Source organism: Bidens hawaiensis, unplaced genomic scaffold (assembly GCF_021521415.1).
Source record: "Bidens hawaiensis isolate Kalapana, Puna unplaced genomic scaffold, B.hawaiensis_p1.1 tig00009451_1, whole genome shotgun sequence".
Taxonomy (NCBI): Eukaryota; Viridiplantae; Streptophyta; class Magnoliopsida; order Asterales; family Asteraceae; genus Bidens; species Bidens hawaiensis.
In genome coordinates, this window is record NW_027491702.1 from 25619 (window position 1) to 43137 (window position 17519).

The window sequence follows — 17519 nt, forward strand, 5'->3', positions numbered from 1 at the left end:
TAAGTGAAAAGTCTTCTCTGAAATTGGTTCATAATCAAAATTCTTTCAATTATGCATACTGTATATGACACTGAGAATGAAATTTCTAATAGATAGAGCGTTCTCGGGTATGTTTTTGCATACATTATTTTTTTTATTAAGTTCATTTTTTTTTATTTTGAAAAAAACATTTTATGATATAAACAAAATTAGTTTATGCTCACATAGTATTGATACAAGCATATATGTAATACATTTTTTCATATATATTATGTTGTTTTATTTGCTTTATTTGTAACTTTGTTATTTAGATAATCCTGTGTGATACACGAGTGCTAAAGCTCTTTAATTTATAAAGAAAAAGTTACCAATTTTTCAACAATAGTTTAATGTTTTTCTTTTTTTCTTTGTGTTAAGCTTTTATTATTCTTGACACCCATTTGATAATGGGAAAATCAGAATCTAATCATTTCGAAATGACTGAAAGATTAATAGGGTATCTAAAGTCAATTTAGTTAAGAAACTTAGACAATTAATAAAATTAATTAAAACATATTAAACTTAAAATAAAAAATAGATTGATTAAAAAAAGAATAATAGGAAGAAAAATAAAGGGGTTAAAAATAAAAAGAAAGCGCCTTCGCTTTCTATAAAACTCAAAAGCAAGTTATGGCAAAACAAATCGATCTCTACATCTCAAATGGTTACAAGATTTGATTTCTCATATCATGATGCAACCGAGGTTGTTAAAGTATAAGTACCACTACAAGAAGGGAATTCAAAAAAAGAGATTGAACAAAAGTTTTTAATGACAAAGGATATAGGTGAACCTCTAGGTATTAGGACTGGAGATGTGAGATGCCAAAGCCTGCTCCTTCCTTTCGGTAAAAACACAAGAGTAAGAGGGCGAGTAACAATTGGGAGTCATTGTGCAAGTTTAATTTTATTAATTTTTTTTTATAAGTTCTTTTTTGTAGTTTGATGGTAAGATTGTATTTTCTTTTATTTTTCTTTTGCACTACATGAACTTCTTGCTGCTTGCTTGGAGTTCTTTTTTTTCCCACAAAAATTTGGTCTTTCACAAAAAAATAAATAAATAAAATTTATTCAGTGGTGCCATGAACCAAACGTGGTAATTTGTTTATAGTGACACTTTTGTTTTTTGTCAGGGGCCAGCCCTCCTCAGAAGTCACACCAATCTTTATCTCACCATGTGAATTCAATGCTTCTTCCATGTTCCAATTATTCATATATTTCCATCTATTTTATGTGTTGCAAGTTCATTTAATCTCAGGGAAAATTCCTAAAATATGCATTTATAAAAATAAATTTTTAATTTTAGGTATGATTTGTAAAAAATTCCAGAAATAGGTATTATAAACTAGTCGTGATGACTAGTTTGTAGAAACCAATTAGAACTTGTCACGTGTCTTTAACTAACCGTAACAAGCACGTTCACTAATCATTTACTCGTCACGACTAAATAAGTTTCATGTCTCGTAATCAACGCCCACGAGTAATTCATAAAATATTTAGTCGTGACGAGTAGATTATAAGATTAAACTAGTCGCGACGAGTTAATTACTAATAAACTACTCGTGTAGGAAATATAAACCGGGTAAACTAGTCGTCGCGACTAAAGGACTTATGAATTACTCGTGAGCGTTTATTTCGAGGCATGAAACCTATTTAGTCGTAACGAGTAAATGACTAGTGAACGTGCTCGTTACGATTAGTTTAAGGACATGTGACAAGTTTAATTGGTTCTACAACTACTCGTCACAGCTAGTTTATAATATATATTTCTGAAATTTTTTGCAAATAATACTTAAAGCTAGAAATTTGTTTTCATAAATACTTATTTTGAGAATTTTCGTATTTAATCTCATCATTCATAGTTTTTATTTATTAATTCTACTTTTAAGTTTCTTACCCCACTTGATATATGTCTAGTCCAGTAGATTTAAGTACATTTTTAGGCACAAATGTTTCTACTTTTGGATCAAAACCAAAAGAAGCATGAAATCATGTCGGAGAACAATTTTAATATTTTAATCTAATTACATATCACATGAACATTGAACATGAAGAGAGCAGTTGAAAGAAAGCTCTCGTTTTATTTAACATTTGCATAATTCATTCACTCATTACACTAACATACACGGAATTAACATAAGTATACTACTACTAAGTACTATGTTACATAAACAACATCACTTCATCATGGAACCGAAAATCTGTTGGTTAACGATAACCGAAGCTCGTCTTGACTATACAACCGCCCGCCCATTTTAACGGTAGCTTGTTGGATCATCAACTCGTTTACAACCGACACACTCGCGTGGTTCACTTCTAAATCAAGTTCCATCAACGCCCCCATGAGCCGGGCGGCCGGGTGGTTCTTTTTATTACATTGGATCCTAATCATCGCGTCCCAACCAATCACTTTCACATCTACATCCAAATCCGTCCTGGGAAACAGGGCGGACGCGGACGCTTTCATGTCCTCCGCTAGTGTTATGGTGGATGAACACGACTGTCGAGAATCCTTGCTCGACAACTCTTTCTTCAACGCCTCCACTCGGTTTCTCAACTCTTCTTTATCAGACTCCGAGTTCTCCACTTTCGACTTCAACTCGTTAATGTACAATATCGCGTCCCCGAGAAGCGACGCCTTGTCCATTTTCGAAACGTTCGGCACCACAGCCCGTAGCGCGTAGAACCTTTGGTTTAGCTTCTCTCTCCTCTGCCTCTCGGCTTCCACGTGATTCAACGGCTCTTCTCGCCCATTCGCCGGCTTCCGTCCTCGTTTCCGCGGCTTTTTCTCGGGTTCCACAACTCGAATACTCTCCGCTTCTCGTATCACCGACGCGTCAAGGTCCGAGTGGTCGGAATCCGCTCGGGTTATCTGCACACCCCCGGATTTCACATTGCTCGAAGGCGGGATCACTCTCGAGACGAACAAGAGCATCCCGTCTTCGTTACTACCACACGAAGTCGGAGATCTCTTCTTATTATTACCATTACCAACAATATTATTATTATTATTATTACTCTCTTCATGAGCTTTACCGGAAAACGGAGCTTTACTCTCGCCGAAGTTCAAAATCTTGCCGGATTCCGCCTTATTATACGACGAATTCACAGTTTTGCCATTAGCCGCCACGTCGGAAGATCTAAACTCAGTAAAATTCAACTCACGGCCACCAAAAAACCCAGATCTAGGGTTTTCAGAATTAGGGTTTTCAAACGAGACATGATTCAGAGCGCGTGATTCGGTTGAATGTACACCACGCGCCGTCTGAGACCCACCCACATCAACCGAATCCTTAGCCGGGATGACGTCAGCGGCAGCCATGGAAGAAGCCACCGGATCCGTAAGCCAAATCGACGATGGGTCGTCGTCACCTCCGTCAACCGGATCCGTACCCATCTGCATCATATTAAACGACGCCTTAACTTTCTTAACCACATCTGGGTTTTGGTGAATCAACTCCGTTGAGCCTAACTCAATAACGCCGTCAACAGACGGAATACAAACAATCGTCTGTAACCCAAACCCTTGCCCCTGCCGAGCTCGCTCACAGTGAGATGACATCAGCCGGTCCACCCCGGCGACCCAGACCGGCTGGTTTGTAACCACCGCCTGACCCGGAAGCCCGTTCCCGTTAACAAACGACTGGGTCATCGAGATCAAAAAGAACCACTCGGTATCCGTCACTTCCTCGTCGATGACGTCATTCTCCGGCGCCGGCGTGCCGGAGATCATGGAGTTAAGCTCCCGGAGCACCTTCTTCCGGTACTGCTGCTCAGCTACCGAAGTAGCCGAAACAGTGGTTTTGGGCTTATTAACCTCACCTTTGTAATACCCATCACCCCATCCCAACACCGGTGTACCGGAATATTCCACGACGGAGGACTGCCAAAATATAGCATACGTCCATGACTCTCTAGCTGTGTCAATCAACCCCTGAAGACGCTGCTGCAACGTGTCTTGGTTGAACTCGTTAACAATAGAAGTGGAAGCTGAGGATGACGTCAGCGGGACCGTGGTGGTGGTGGGCGTGGGATTGGTCGTCCAGATGGAAGTCATGTCGGAGGAGATGAAGGCGTCCATCATGGACGCGTTGTCGTCAGTTGTCCAAGGATTCATGGTATTAAGACGGTAGTCTGTCACTCCATAAACCGGTTGTTTGGTCAGAAGGTTGGTAGGTGGCGGCGGGAGAGTGTGTGAAATAAACGTGAGAAATGAAATGAAATGAAATGATAATAATAATTATTATAATAATAATAGGAGGGGAGTGGATATTATTATTGGATGTGTGTGAGAATGGAGGAAAGGATGGTGTGGTTTCTAAGAACGCCAAAAGAAGTGTCCGTTTTATCGACACGTTTTTTTACATCTTTGGGCCCTGTACTTTTTTTTTTTTTTTTTTAATGTTAATGCTTTCCTCCTATTATTTACATTAAATCACCATTGCCAGGAATCGAACCCTGGACCTCTCACCCAAAGGCCAAAGCCTTTACCATCCCACCAAAGTGGAGATGGCTTTTGGCCCTGTACTTGGTAGTTTCGAAACACAGTAACTCATTATTATATGGCGTGTGTACGATAAGAGTAGTCGAAGGATTTGTATAAATATTTTTCTACTCAGAACAAATCTGGAGTATCTAAATCTTTTTGAGTTGTTTAGCTTTCTTTACTATTTGTTTTGTGATGCTTTTATCTTGACGATGATATAAAATTGTAAATTTTTATATCGCCATGGTGTGAATGATGACAAGTAGTATTTATTGGTGATTCACCTAAGTTTATGATTTATACATTTTTTTAACTAGTGTCTATGTTAAAATGTTAGCTAAAGGGTGCTGTTTGTTTTTAAGACAAAAAATATCTGCAATCTGATTTCATTTGATTTCATGTCTGCAACTGAATATGTGGTCTAAAGTTCTGCAATCTGAAATATAATACTGTTTATGTTATAAATTGGATATCGTCTACGTAAACAGAAAATTATTAGAGGCTACTTTCTTTGAAACAAAACCGGGTTCTCCTCTTTCAATATAAAACTCATCATATTTTCTTCTCTTTCTTTTACCAAATCTCATTCATTCTAAGATCAATAATAAAAATAATAATAATAATCTCCTTCAATTTCATTTTAGGGCGGTGCAGCTTGTATGCTTTTAGGGCGGAGATCCGGTGACGGTGGCTCTACCGTGAGTATGTTTTGAAGAGGTATGTACCCGCCTCAACATCGAGCGAGGCGGGTCAACCCGCAAGATATGGACAAGAGACTTGAAATCAAGATACTATGAAGGCACAAAGCCAAAACCTATGCGCATGGCGCATATCACATATGCTCACGCATATCACATATGCTCACGCATCACATATGCTCACGCGTATCGCATGCTCACGCACCATATATGCTCACGCATATCACATCTGCGTGTGGCGCATCCGTGCGTGACGCATATCACATGCTCACGCATATTACATCTGCGCGTGGCGCATCCGCGCGTGGCGCATATTACATATGCTTGTGCATATCACATCTGCGCGTGAGAATAAAGAGAAGACCTTGCGCATCCTCAGGATAGGCGCATATCACACATGCACATAATCAACCTCGTAAGGACAACCTTGATTGTGCACGTCAGACAACCTTCCAGAAGGTATCCTTTAAGGAATAAGAATATGCTGATGTTGACAGCTGCCAATGAAAGATGGACAACTCAGCAAAACCCATGTGCTACCACGTGATTGCACATGGGTCAGGTAAAATACCTGGGTCAGAGAATAATCAATAAAAAAGCACCAGGTGTCCTAAGGACACGTGGCGCAAAGCAATAGGAGGAGGCCAAAAAGGCCCTAATTGGGTCTGAGCCCAATCATTGGAAACCCTAGCACTATAAATACCACACCACCTCCACAAGGAGAGGTAAGCAAGAGTAAGCAACAACATGCTAGAAAATACATTCCAATTCCTTACTCTCAGATTATTATCTTCTCCTAAAATCTCTTATTCTCACACCGGAGGGTTACCCCAAAGAGGACCCCTCTGTCCCTTTCTGAGGGGTAAGTTTACGGTGCTGTTCATTTTGTAGGTGGAAGAATACATACTCCGGAGAACCATCGGTGAAATAGCATAATCATACCCGAGGAAAGTTGATCGTCTACCAGTGAGCCGATCCACGTTTCTTCATTGGCGCCATCACCTGTTACAACGGCAACAAAATCTCATCAGTTCTCTCTAAAAAAATTTCACCATGGTTTCTGGTGTTCGTAACAGCGATCAAGTTCTAGAGGATATTGAGCGTGAGGATGTTAATGAGGGACAGCAGTTTCTGAGGGTGCCGCGTGATTCTGCGCGCACCACCAGTAACCATCCCTTCATCACAACTCCTCATAGCCAGACTGAAACTCCTCCAGACGATCTCACGTTCCAAAATCTTACCGGCGCGAAACAAAAAGGACCAATGGGTCCAGAAGATGAAACCAATGACCTAAAGAATGGCTCATAAACGAGCAACGACGTCTAATGGACAAGTACAATGAGCTGGTCAAACACAAAAAGTTAGCCGACCTAACACAAAGGCTCGCGTTTGATAAGCAAACCATTCAAGGAACAACAAAAAGGGCGCGCGCGCCGGAAGATGGTCACTCTGTTCACACTGAACACGCTGAGTTTAGTGATGAAGAAGTGCACAGCATGAGGAAGATGCGAGATACTCATGCAGGAGGCTCACAGCTCCGCGCGCACATGAACATAGCGCCTGGAGCCAAAGCCGATTTGGATCTGTACACACCGTACAGCCCACCGGCGAGGGGGCAAGTGGACGTAACCACACCGTACAGGCCAGCCATCTTGGTGAAGCATTCAAAATTCACTGAGCGCATCGCGAAGGCTCCCATTCAACACAAAACCAAGATGCCAAGTGGGTTGGGCAAATATGACGGCACAACAGATCCAGACGATTTCTTACAAGGTTTTTATAACACTGGAAACCTAGAAAGCTGGACGATGCCAACATGGTGTCACATGTTTGCTCGCTGCCATACGGGCGCGGCGCGTGTCTGGTTCGAAAGCCTGCCGACTGGACAAATCGATGGGTTCGAAGAGCTGTTGGAAAAGTTCCAAGCTCACTTCGTACAGCAGCGCAGACACACGCGCGACCCTGATGACATCATGCACTGCGTGCGCAGGAATGATGAAACGATTGAAGACTACATAACTCGTTTCAATCAAGAATCTCTTGCCATTGGAGGTATCACTGAGCAAATCTTGCGCGTGGCCTTTATACAAGGTGCGCAGTGATCAACTCCGCAGAGCTCTCGTGAGCAGAGATGGCATGTCAACCACTTGGGCTAAGCTAATGGAAGCATCGCGAGTCTTCGCGCGAAATGAAAAACAAATTGCCCAAGATAGAGCAAGAGAAAGAGGGCATCAAGCAGAGGCACGCGCAACAACGAAAGAAGGGGCAAACAAAACTCGGTATGGTCCAGGTTGCAACAAGCCAGTTTTTCTCCCGCAGAAAAGCAGGCGCAACCAAGCTCACCCCAGCCCCAAAAAGACATTCGTAATCGCGGAGAGGGTGACAAGAGGGAAGGTGGCAGAGATCCTAACAGACCTCTACCAAGAATATGGACCCCCCTCACTAAAACGCCTTCACAAGTGTTAAGCACTGAGAATGTCCAGTTCAAAAGCCCCAAGCCACTACACTATAAGGGACCATCAAACAGTGGCAATTATTGTGAGTTTCACAAGTCCACAGGGCACAACACTGACGCATGCCACCATTTGAAGGATGCAATTGAAAAAGATGTGAAATCAGGCAAGTTGGCTCACCTGGTGAAAAACCCTAGACCAGAAAATGAACAACCAGAAGGAGCCCCAGCCAACAAAAAGTTCAAAAGAATCTGTGTAGCCGAGGGAGGAAGGCAAGGGCAACGATCGAGAAAGAGAAGCGCGCAAGTCCAAGGAGATTGGCGCGAGCAACAAGTAATCTTCCCAAGAATCAGGGGAGGCTCTTCTATCAGCAGTCCTCTAGTCATCACTACACACATTGCTCATTATGAAGTGTCAAAAGTCCTGGTGGACACTGGCAGCGAATCAGACATCATGTATGAGCAATGTTTCAGGAAGTTGGATCCAGCAGACCAAGCAAGGCTCGAAATTGTGAATGCACCAATCTCTGGTGTTTCAAATGAAATCATTCATCCCCTAGGTCAAATACAATTTGAACTAACTATGGGGGATGAGAAACACAAGCGAGCCGAAGTTGTCAACTTCTTGGTCTTGCCCACCACTTCATGCCACAATATGATCTTGGGTAGAGGAACGATTGCACAATTCAACGCCATACCGTCGCCAGCGCACGGCGCGTTGGGGTTCCCAACACCAACAGGTGTAACATTTGTATACCGAGATCATTTGTGTGCAGTGACAAGTACACCGCGGGAAGGGAGAATGAAAATTCCAACGGCAGACAACGCGCCAGAGGAATGGATTCTCAACCCAAAATTCCCAGAGCAAACAATCACAATTGGAGCTACGATATCAGACGACACGAGGTTGAGAATGAAAAGATTGCTCACAACATATATGTCGGTCTTCGCGTGGCAACATTCTGATATGACTGGGGTTCCGCGAGACCTGGCGCAACATTCTCTCAACACGTTCAAGTCTGTAGAGCCAATTGCTCAAAAGAAGAGAATCATGGGGGATGAGAAGGCGAAGGCCATGAATGAGCAAGTTGAGGATCTACTGCGCGCAAACATCATCCGCCCGATACGATACCAGACATGGGTAGCCAATCCTGTGATGGTAAAGAAGAGCAACGGGTCATGGAGGATGTGCATTGACTTCAAGGACCTCAACAAAGCATGTCCAAAAGATTGTTACCCTCTCCCAAACATCGACGCGAAGGTGGACTCTGTGGCGCCATTCAAGCTCAAATGTTTCCTGGATGCTTACAAGGGCTATCACCAGATTCAAATGGCACCACAAGACGAGGACAAGACTGCCTTCAGAACCGACAAGGGTGTTTTTTGTTACACAAAAATGCCCTTTGGTTTGAATAATGCGGGAGCCACCTACAAAGACTTATGGATGCGGTTTTCAACGAGCAAATTGAAAGAAACCTAGAAGTCTACGTGGATGATTTGGTGATCAAAAGCAGGGAGGAAAAACAAATGCTCAAAGACATCGAAGAAACCCTTTCGCGCCTAAAGGAAGTAAACATGAAGCTCAACCCGAGCAAATGCACTTTCGGCGTACAAGAGGGGAAATTTCTAGGTGTAATGGTCACCAAGGATGGGTTCAAGGTGAACCCAGAGAAGGTGGAGGCCATCCTTGACATGCCCTCGCCATCCATCATGAAAGAAGTTCAAAAGTTGAATGGTAGATTGGTATCAATCAACAGGTTCCTAGCGAACCATGCAAGCAAATCTACCCCATTCGTTAACACATTGAGAAATTGCCTAAAGAAAAGCCAATTCAAGTGGACTCCTGAGGCCGAGCAAGCTTTCAGTGAGATAAAAGAATGTTTGATAAATCTGCCCGCGCTCACAGCTCCACTTCATGGTGAAACTCTAACATTGTACCTGTCAGCAGGAGAACGCGCCGTCGGCGCAGTGTTGTTGGTGGATCGCAAGGGAATCCAAACACCGATATATTATGTGAGTCGGGTGCTGACAGATCCTGAGACGCGCTACTCCATCATGGAAAAGTTAGTTTTGTCACTAACACATGCGTCGCGCAAGCTTCATAGATATTTCAATGGTCATCCTATTGAAGTTCTGACTGGTTACAACATCCAGCAAGTCTTGCGGCGTCCCGCGCTCTCAGGAAGGCTGACAAAATGGGCGCTGGAATTAGGAGAGCACACGATCGCCTATAAGCCCCGTCCAGCAATAAAGGGACAAGTCTTAGCTGATTTCATCGCAGAAATCCCTGAAGGAAAAATTGAAGAGGCTCAGCGCGAGGTAGATCCTCCGCGAGCCAATGATGAAGAATATGTTTGGAGATTATTCACTGATGGAGCTTCAAACAACGAAGGGTCCGGCGCAGGCCTCAAACTGGTGGATCCAGAAAATCATGAGTATACTTATGCAATCAGGTTGGATTTCAAGAGCACCAACAATGAAGCTGAGTATGAAGCCCTGCTGGCTGGCCTGCGCATCGCGCACAAATTCGGAGTTAAAAAGCTAGAGGCCCATGTTGATTCATACTTGGTAGCAGCACAGGTCAATGGCCTTTATGATGCCAAGGAGAACACCATGCCTCTGTATCTAGAGCAGGCGAAAAAGCTCATCGAGCAATTTGACTGCTTCAGAATCATACATATTCCGCGCAGTGAAAACAAATCTGCCGACGCGCTGAGCAAGATGGCATCAACCAGCTTTGATCATTTTGGCAAAGATGTCAGGGTAGAAGTAATGAGCAACCCGTCGGTGGGAGCGAAGTCTGTCCTTGTAACTCATACAACACCTTCATCATGGATAACTCAAATAATGGAATTCTTGAAGGAGGGAAAGGTACCAGACGATCGCGCACAGGCGAGGAAGATTAGACACAAGTCGCAGAACTATGAACTGCTTGATGATACATTATATCGACGCTCTTATCTTGGACCACTCATGAAATGCCTAGATGCTGAGGAAGCAAGCTATGTGATCAGAGAGATACACGAAGGAATCTGTGGAATACATGCTGGCCCGCGCATGGTGGTTGCCAAGGCAATGAGCGCAGGTTACTATTGGCCAGGCATGTACTTAGACGCGTTAAAAGAGATCCAAAAATGCAAAGCGTGTCAGAGCTATGCGCCAAACACCATGCGGCCAAAGAACAACTTGATTCCGGTGACCTCCGCATGGCCTTTCTACAAATGGGCAATCGATATTGTGGGTCCCCTACCGCAAGCGCAAGGGCGAGTAAAATTTTTGGTAGTGGCAGTAGACTATTTCACAAAATGGGTTGAAGCCAAGCCACTAGCAAAAATCACAGCCGAGGCGATGAAGCAGTTTATTTGGAGCCACATCATATGTCGTTTTGGCCTTCCCATGGAAATTGTGAGCGACAATGGCAAACAATTCACTGACAGGAAGATATCCAGCTGGCTCAAGGAATTGCGCATCAACCAAATTTTCACTTCAGTATACCACCCTCAGGGGAATGGCCAAGTGGAGCGCGCTAACCAAAGCTTGCTAAATGGGCTGAAGAAAAGGTTGGAGGGAGAATCCCATTCTTGGGTCGACGAGCTACCTAATGTCCTGTGGGCGCACAGGACATTAAGCAAAACCAGCAATGGCGAATCTCCGTTCAGCCTAACCTATGGAACGGAGGCTATGATTCCAGCAGAAATTGGATGCCCATCCCATAGAGTGCTCATGATGAACAAGATTGATAACGAGCGCGAAAGGACGTTGGATCTCAACTTACTTGAAGGGCGCAGAGAGGCGGCTATCATCAGTGAAGCCAAATACAAGAAAAAACTGGAAAAATATTACAATCAGCGCGTGAAAGAATGCCACTTCAAGAAGAATGATTTTGTCCTTCGAAACAATGAAGCTAGCCGCGCGATACCCCAGGGAAAGATGTCCCCCAATTGGGAGGGACCTTATCAAGTCTCAGAATAATTGGGAAAAGGCGCATACGCTTTAAAAGATTTGAATGGAAAGAAGATCCCGCGCGCATGGAACGCAGCACAGCTTAAAAAATGTTTCATGTAAAAATTGTCAAGTTTGTAATCAAGGCTTTTTAAGCCATTATGAATAATGATACGCGCTATCTTCTCTTAATGTGGGTTCTATTACCTTTTGCATACATGTTTCACACTTCCCTTTATTAATTTTGAGCAATATGACAACATTGTATTGACATCAAAACAAAAAATAAAACGAAGTAAAACATACATGCGCGAGCTTCAAGCTTAAACGCGTTAACGAGTTTTAACTGTAAAACGTCAGGGCCTTAGCCCAATAATATGAGCCTTAGCTCAGGGCCTTAGCCCAATAATGTGAGCCTTAGCTCAAATCACTCAACATCCATCCTACATGCTGCGCAGCCTGACCATAAAAATACCTAAGCACAACTAAGGCAAAGCACATGCCAAAACATAGTTGTTAAGGTATCAGGTCGAGGTCGCGCATGGATTTGTAATGGATATCTGAGTAACACACTGACACGTAAAGGCTAAAAAACTCATAATTCCCTATAATAAATGCGCGATAACATCGCGCAAAAGAGGAATAATGAAACGCCAAGGCATGTGTCAACATAATCAGGATATTGCAAAATCACTTACAATACGACAAGGATTAAGTAAAATAATTTCCTTACAACCTTGTTCTTATTTCAACGTGCAAGCATATCTTATATTCAACAAGCAAACATGCAATATAAAGAGATGAATTGGGAATGCGCAAGATGCGAATAAAGGGAAAACAAAATTTCATTCCAAACCATTGAAGTTTACAAATTTACAAAATGATGAGACAAACTGCAAATAAAAAAAAACATGAAGGGCTTCTCAAGTCTCTATATCGACGTTAGCCTCTTCATCGCCCTCATCACCTCCCTCAGCATCTGGCGCAGCCCGCTCCTCGTCATCTCCAAACTGACCATAGTCAAGTTGTTCGTCCTGAATGGAGTCGTCTTCTATCACAATAGTCTCAGGAGCGGGTCCTTTGGCCACGCCAGAGCCGCTAGCAGGAGCAGCATTCCCCGCGCCATCATCGCCGCCACCAGCCCCTTCACACTCGTCAAGTAATTTCTTTAGCGCGCCGAGATCGGGCTGGTCAGCAAGCGCGGCTATCTGCAAATCATAAGAAAAGGTATGAGTACAAAAAGACTAGGAAAATAAGTCAAGGTAAACTCTTTAAGGTTAAAATACCTGCCCAAGGATGGGAATGTGAGTATTCAAATACTTCTCCCCCATCTCGGCCATGTCCGCGCAGACAACGTCGAGCTGATAAGGGTAGTCGGATGGGTTCTTCTTCAGCATGCTATATTCACAGCCATCCTTAAACCCTTCAGCTCGACCCACCAAGCGCGAGGCAGCGTTGCAATCCATCACAAGGGTCTGAAACTCGTCTGAGTATTTCATCGCATAAGCGCAACGAGTCATACCCTGTGAGATTAGCCATTGGCGATCCTGCGCGAGGGAAGAAACAGACGTCTCAAGAGCAGGAATCTGAGAGTTTAACAACTCAACAGTTTCCTTGGTCTGTTTCAGCTCCTCTCTGTCGGACGCTGCTGCCGCCAAGGCCTCTTCTCTTTCCGCTCGCGCAGCATCGAGCGCTTCTTGGCTAGACGCTGCCGTCGCTAGGGCTTCATCCTTCTCTGCCCGCGCGGCCTCTAGCTCCTTCTTCAGGCGCGCAACCTCACTCTCCAATGAAGATTTGTCAGTGATAGACTGCACAAGAGCTTGGTCACGCGCCTCTGCGTCCAGCTCCAAGTCGCGCACTCGCCGCGCGTACTTGGTCGCGTCCGCCTCGGCCGCCTGCAGCTTCTCCCGCGCAGCCTGTAGCTCATGCCCGCGCTTCACAAAGGTAGCGTTGGCACTTGCTCGGTTCTCGCTGAGCTCTGCTTGGAGTTTCTCAGCTCTCTCTCGAGCATCAGAAAAATTCCAAGCAGATACTTTAGCCTCTTGCTTGGCTTCCGCAAGAGCATCACGTACCTTTACGTAATCATAGCGAAGCTCTTGGGAGGCAGCAAAGAAAGCCGACCCAGCGAAAAGATGGTCATTGAGCAAGTCCACGCGAGCGCGGTCCTCCTGAAACCTCCTTTCAGCTGGAGGCACAGAATGAGCCCAGAAGTCTTCACACACACCCATGGACTGAAATGAGCTATCCTCAGTAATATTCCATCTCGGGCGGTAAATGTGATCGACTTCCTGCAAACACAAAGTAATGTTCTAAGTCATCTAAACACTAATATGGAAGTCCGCGCAGCGGAGCAAAACGAACTTATACCTGCGGGGAGCAAGCAGAAAAGTCAGCGCCAGCCCCACGAGAAGACTGCGCCGCGAAATCTTGTGGCGCTACAGGGCTTGCGCGGCCGCCGTCGGAATCTTCAAGTTGAACCTCCTCATCTTCCTCTGAAACAGGCCTTTTCTCCTGCGACCTGGAAGAATCAAAACCAGTCTCGCGAGGAGGGCTGCGCGCAGGAGGAGGTGAGGGAGGTCTCGACGCCGCCAGATCAGTGCGTAAAACGGCCTCCTGCTCCTTAGTAATCCCGATGAGGGGAGATTCAGCGCTTGCAGGAGCAGGAACAGAACCAACAGAGCTGGCACCGGCGCCAGCAGTGCCGCCAGCAGCCTGTACGCCAGCTATGACTCCTATGAAAAAATCAACAAAGAGAAATGGTTCATGACTTGATCTAAAAGAAAAAAGTCAGAAAATAAAAGCGCAATACATACCTTGGCGCACCGCCGTTCGCGAGTTAAACATCGCCATGAAGTCCATTCTCCCCTTTTTTGAGGGTAAAACAGGGGACTTCGAAGCAACCTCCGGCGCAGCCTCGGTACCTTGTTGCGCCTGAGGTTGATCCACCAAGGTCGCCGGCTCTACGAACATTTGAGTGAGCAAAGATTCATTAATAGTTCCATCAGAATCGCGCTCATAAAACCATAAAGTATAAACAAAGTATACCTGTCAAAGAGGAAACAGCAGGCGCAGCGCCGCTTCCCTTTTCCGCCGCGCGAAGGGAGGAGGTGGCGGCACCATACCTCGTGTGGACAGGAGGTCTGCCCACACCTTGAGGCAAAGAAGACAAGGAAAACTTGGAGGTAAACTGGGTTTTCTCAAGTCCCTTCGCTTGAATAGGAAGATCCTGAGCAACAGGGGCATCATTTTTCTTCTGTTTTTTACTGGCCCCTGCGCCAGTTTTCCCCTTAGCTTTACGCTTGAGTTGTGGTACCTCTGCTTCCTCCTCCTCCTCCTCTTCCGCGAGCTCCAGCTCGTAGTTCTCAAGCGCATCTACATTACGTGCAACAGAAATGTTAACCAAATTTGGTATTATAAAGGCATAAGCATAAGTACAAAGGCTTACCAGGCGCGTCGCTGTCAAAGCAAAATCCCAGATCAACAGGGATGAACATGTCATCGAAGCGATCGGGGAAGCCAACTTCCCCAGCGCCCAGCGCGACAGAGCCACCCTCCATATGCTCATCATAGGCGGCGTGGACATACTCCTTGCTTACTGCACAAAACAAGACAAATGTTATCAGCAAAACGAATTATGTTCGCGCAGAAGTAATGCAATGAGTTAATAACTTACACAAGCCGTCAACTTGGATAACAAGCTCAGTCGCGCTGTCGGCCCACCTCCTGCTCATACCAACCCCCACCAGCGCCTCCTCGCAAATGTTCTTGGCGGGGGATGGTTCAGCAGTCAACTTATTAACCCAAGCGCCAGTTGGGTTCTTGAGGACATCCACATCCGCGGGCGCAGAAGAGATCGCGCGCATGGTCATTCGGATGGGAATCACACCAGCCTTAATATAGAAAAATCTCTCAGACCAGTCATGAAGGCTCTTGAAAGAAACAGTGCAGCACTTGACCTTCTGACTGCGAGGAATGAATGAGAACCAAGAATCTTGGATTTTTAGTTTATAAAAATATTGAAAGCGCCGAGGGGTGTGCTCCTCGCGCTGAGATTTGCACATGAACTCAAAATGAGTCATGCGCGCAAGTCCAAACGGATGGACTTGGGATATGTGAATCCCATAAAATCGAAGCAGCGCACCCACAAACCTTGTCATCGGGAGACGAATGTTGCAGTGGGTGAAAAAGTGGCAGTACAGGGAGATGTAGCCGGTAGGCGGATCCGCCGCCGTTTGCCCGGCTGCCGAGAGCATGCAGCCATACTCAGGGAGAAAACCCTGAGAGGCGATGAGACTGTCAAAATCGGACTGCCTCAATTTGCAGGGGATCTCATCCCACCTCTTCACTGCCTTGACCTTCCCCACCTCCTCCGATGAGGCCTCGGCAGCCCGTTTCCCCTTGCCGGTCTTCTTCAAAGTAGACATCACCAATGACTTTACACGGCGTTTGCTGGGGGAGATTGTGGTGTCTGGGCTATCAGACATACAACTGAGAATCAGACAGAGGTTACTTCAACAATGGAAATCTGGAAGCAGAAGACAGGCCCTAATCGGAATAAAAATGGAAGGAAAGAAAAGCTCTGAAATAACAAGGAAGATGAAGAATAATAACTCAAAGGGCTTGCTTTTATAGGCCCAGGAGAGAGAGAAACTGGTACTGATCAGAGTTCACACACCCCCACTCGCAGGTGTAAGCCAACGCGAGCGCGACACGTGTCCCTGACACTGTGTGAGGGGACACGAAAGGGGACGAAACAGGTACTGCCAGAGTTCACGCGCCACCACTCGCAGGTGCAGGCCAACACGAGCGCGACACGTGTTCCTGACACTATGTGAGGGGACATGAAAGGCAACTGTAGCACCTCGAGCACACGAAAAGTCTGACACGTCTCCATCTCTGACGCATGTCAGCACCAACCAACCACGTACATGGACGATTCGTTTCAACCAAAAGGATAGAATTTCGCGCAACGATGAGAAATAAAAAGGAAAAGACAAACCCTATTAAAAGAGCAAACTATTAAGTCTAATATCTATCTTACCTCGCTCGCGCGAGACAAGACACACATTAGACTGGGGGGGCTTGAAGAGGTATGTACCCGCCTCAACATCGAGCGAGGCGGGTCAACCCGCAAGATATAGACAAGAGGCTTGAAATCAAGATATTATGAAGGCACAAAGCCAAAACCTATGCGCATGGCGCATATCACATATGCTCACGCGTATCGCATGCTCACGCGTATCGCATGCTCACGCACCATATATGCTCACGCATATCACATCTGTGCGTGGCGCATCCGCGCGTGACGCATATCACATGCTCACGCATATCACATCTGCGCGTGGCGCATCCGCGCATTACGCATATTACATATGCTTGTGCATATCACATCTGCGCATGAAACATCTGCGCGTGAGAATAAAGAGAAGACCTTGGGCATCCTCAGGATAGGCGCATATCACACATGCACATAATCAACCTCGTCCTTATCCAAATCAGGATAAGGACAACCTTGATTGTGCACGTCAGACAACCTTCCAGAAGGTATCCTTTAAGGAATAAGAATATGCTGATGTTGACAGCTGCCAATGAAAGATGGACAACTCAGCAAAACCCATGTGCTACCACGTGATTGCACATGGGTCAGGTAAAATACCTGGGTCAGAGAATAATCAATAAAAAAGCACCAGGTGTCCTAAGGACACGTGGCGCAAAGCAATAGGAGGAGGCCAAAAAGGCCCTAATTGGGTCTGAGCCCAATCATTGGAAACCCTAGCACTATAAATACCACACCACCTCCACAAGGAGAGGTAAGCAAGAGTAAGCAACAACAAGCTAGAAAATACATTCCAATTCCTTACTCTCAGATTATTATCTTCTCCTACAATCTCTTATTCTCACACCGGAGGGTTACCCCAAAGAGGAC

General features: G+C 45.2%; 1 protein-coding gene across 1 annotated transcript; it reads right to left on the bottom strand.

Moving 5' to 3' along the window:
• Window positions 1–2057: 2057 nt before the first annotated feature.
• On the bottom strand, window positions 2058–4162 carry LOC143532545 (transcription factor MYC2-like). The gene has a single exon (XM_077027571.1). The coding sequence runs from the start codon at window positions 4130–4132 to the stop codon at window positions 2201–2203; it is 1932 nt and encodes a 643-aa protein (XP_076883686.1). The 5' UTR covers window positions 4133–4162; the 3' UTR covers window positions 2058–2200.
• Between the last annotated feature and the right edge of the window lie 13357 nt (window positions 4163–17519).

Bases quoted from the DNA above. Each gene is read 5' to 3' on its own strand.
- LOC143532545 (XM_077027571.1), bottom strand. From the start codon at position 4,132: ATGAATCCTTGGACAACTGACGACAACGCGTCCATGATGGACGCCTTC.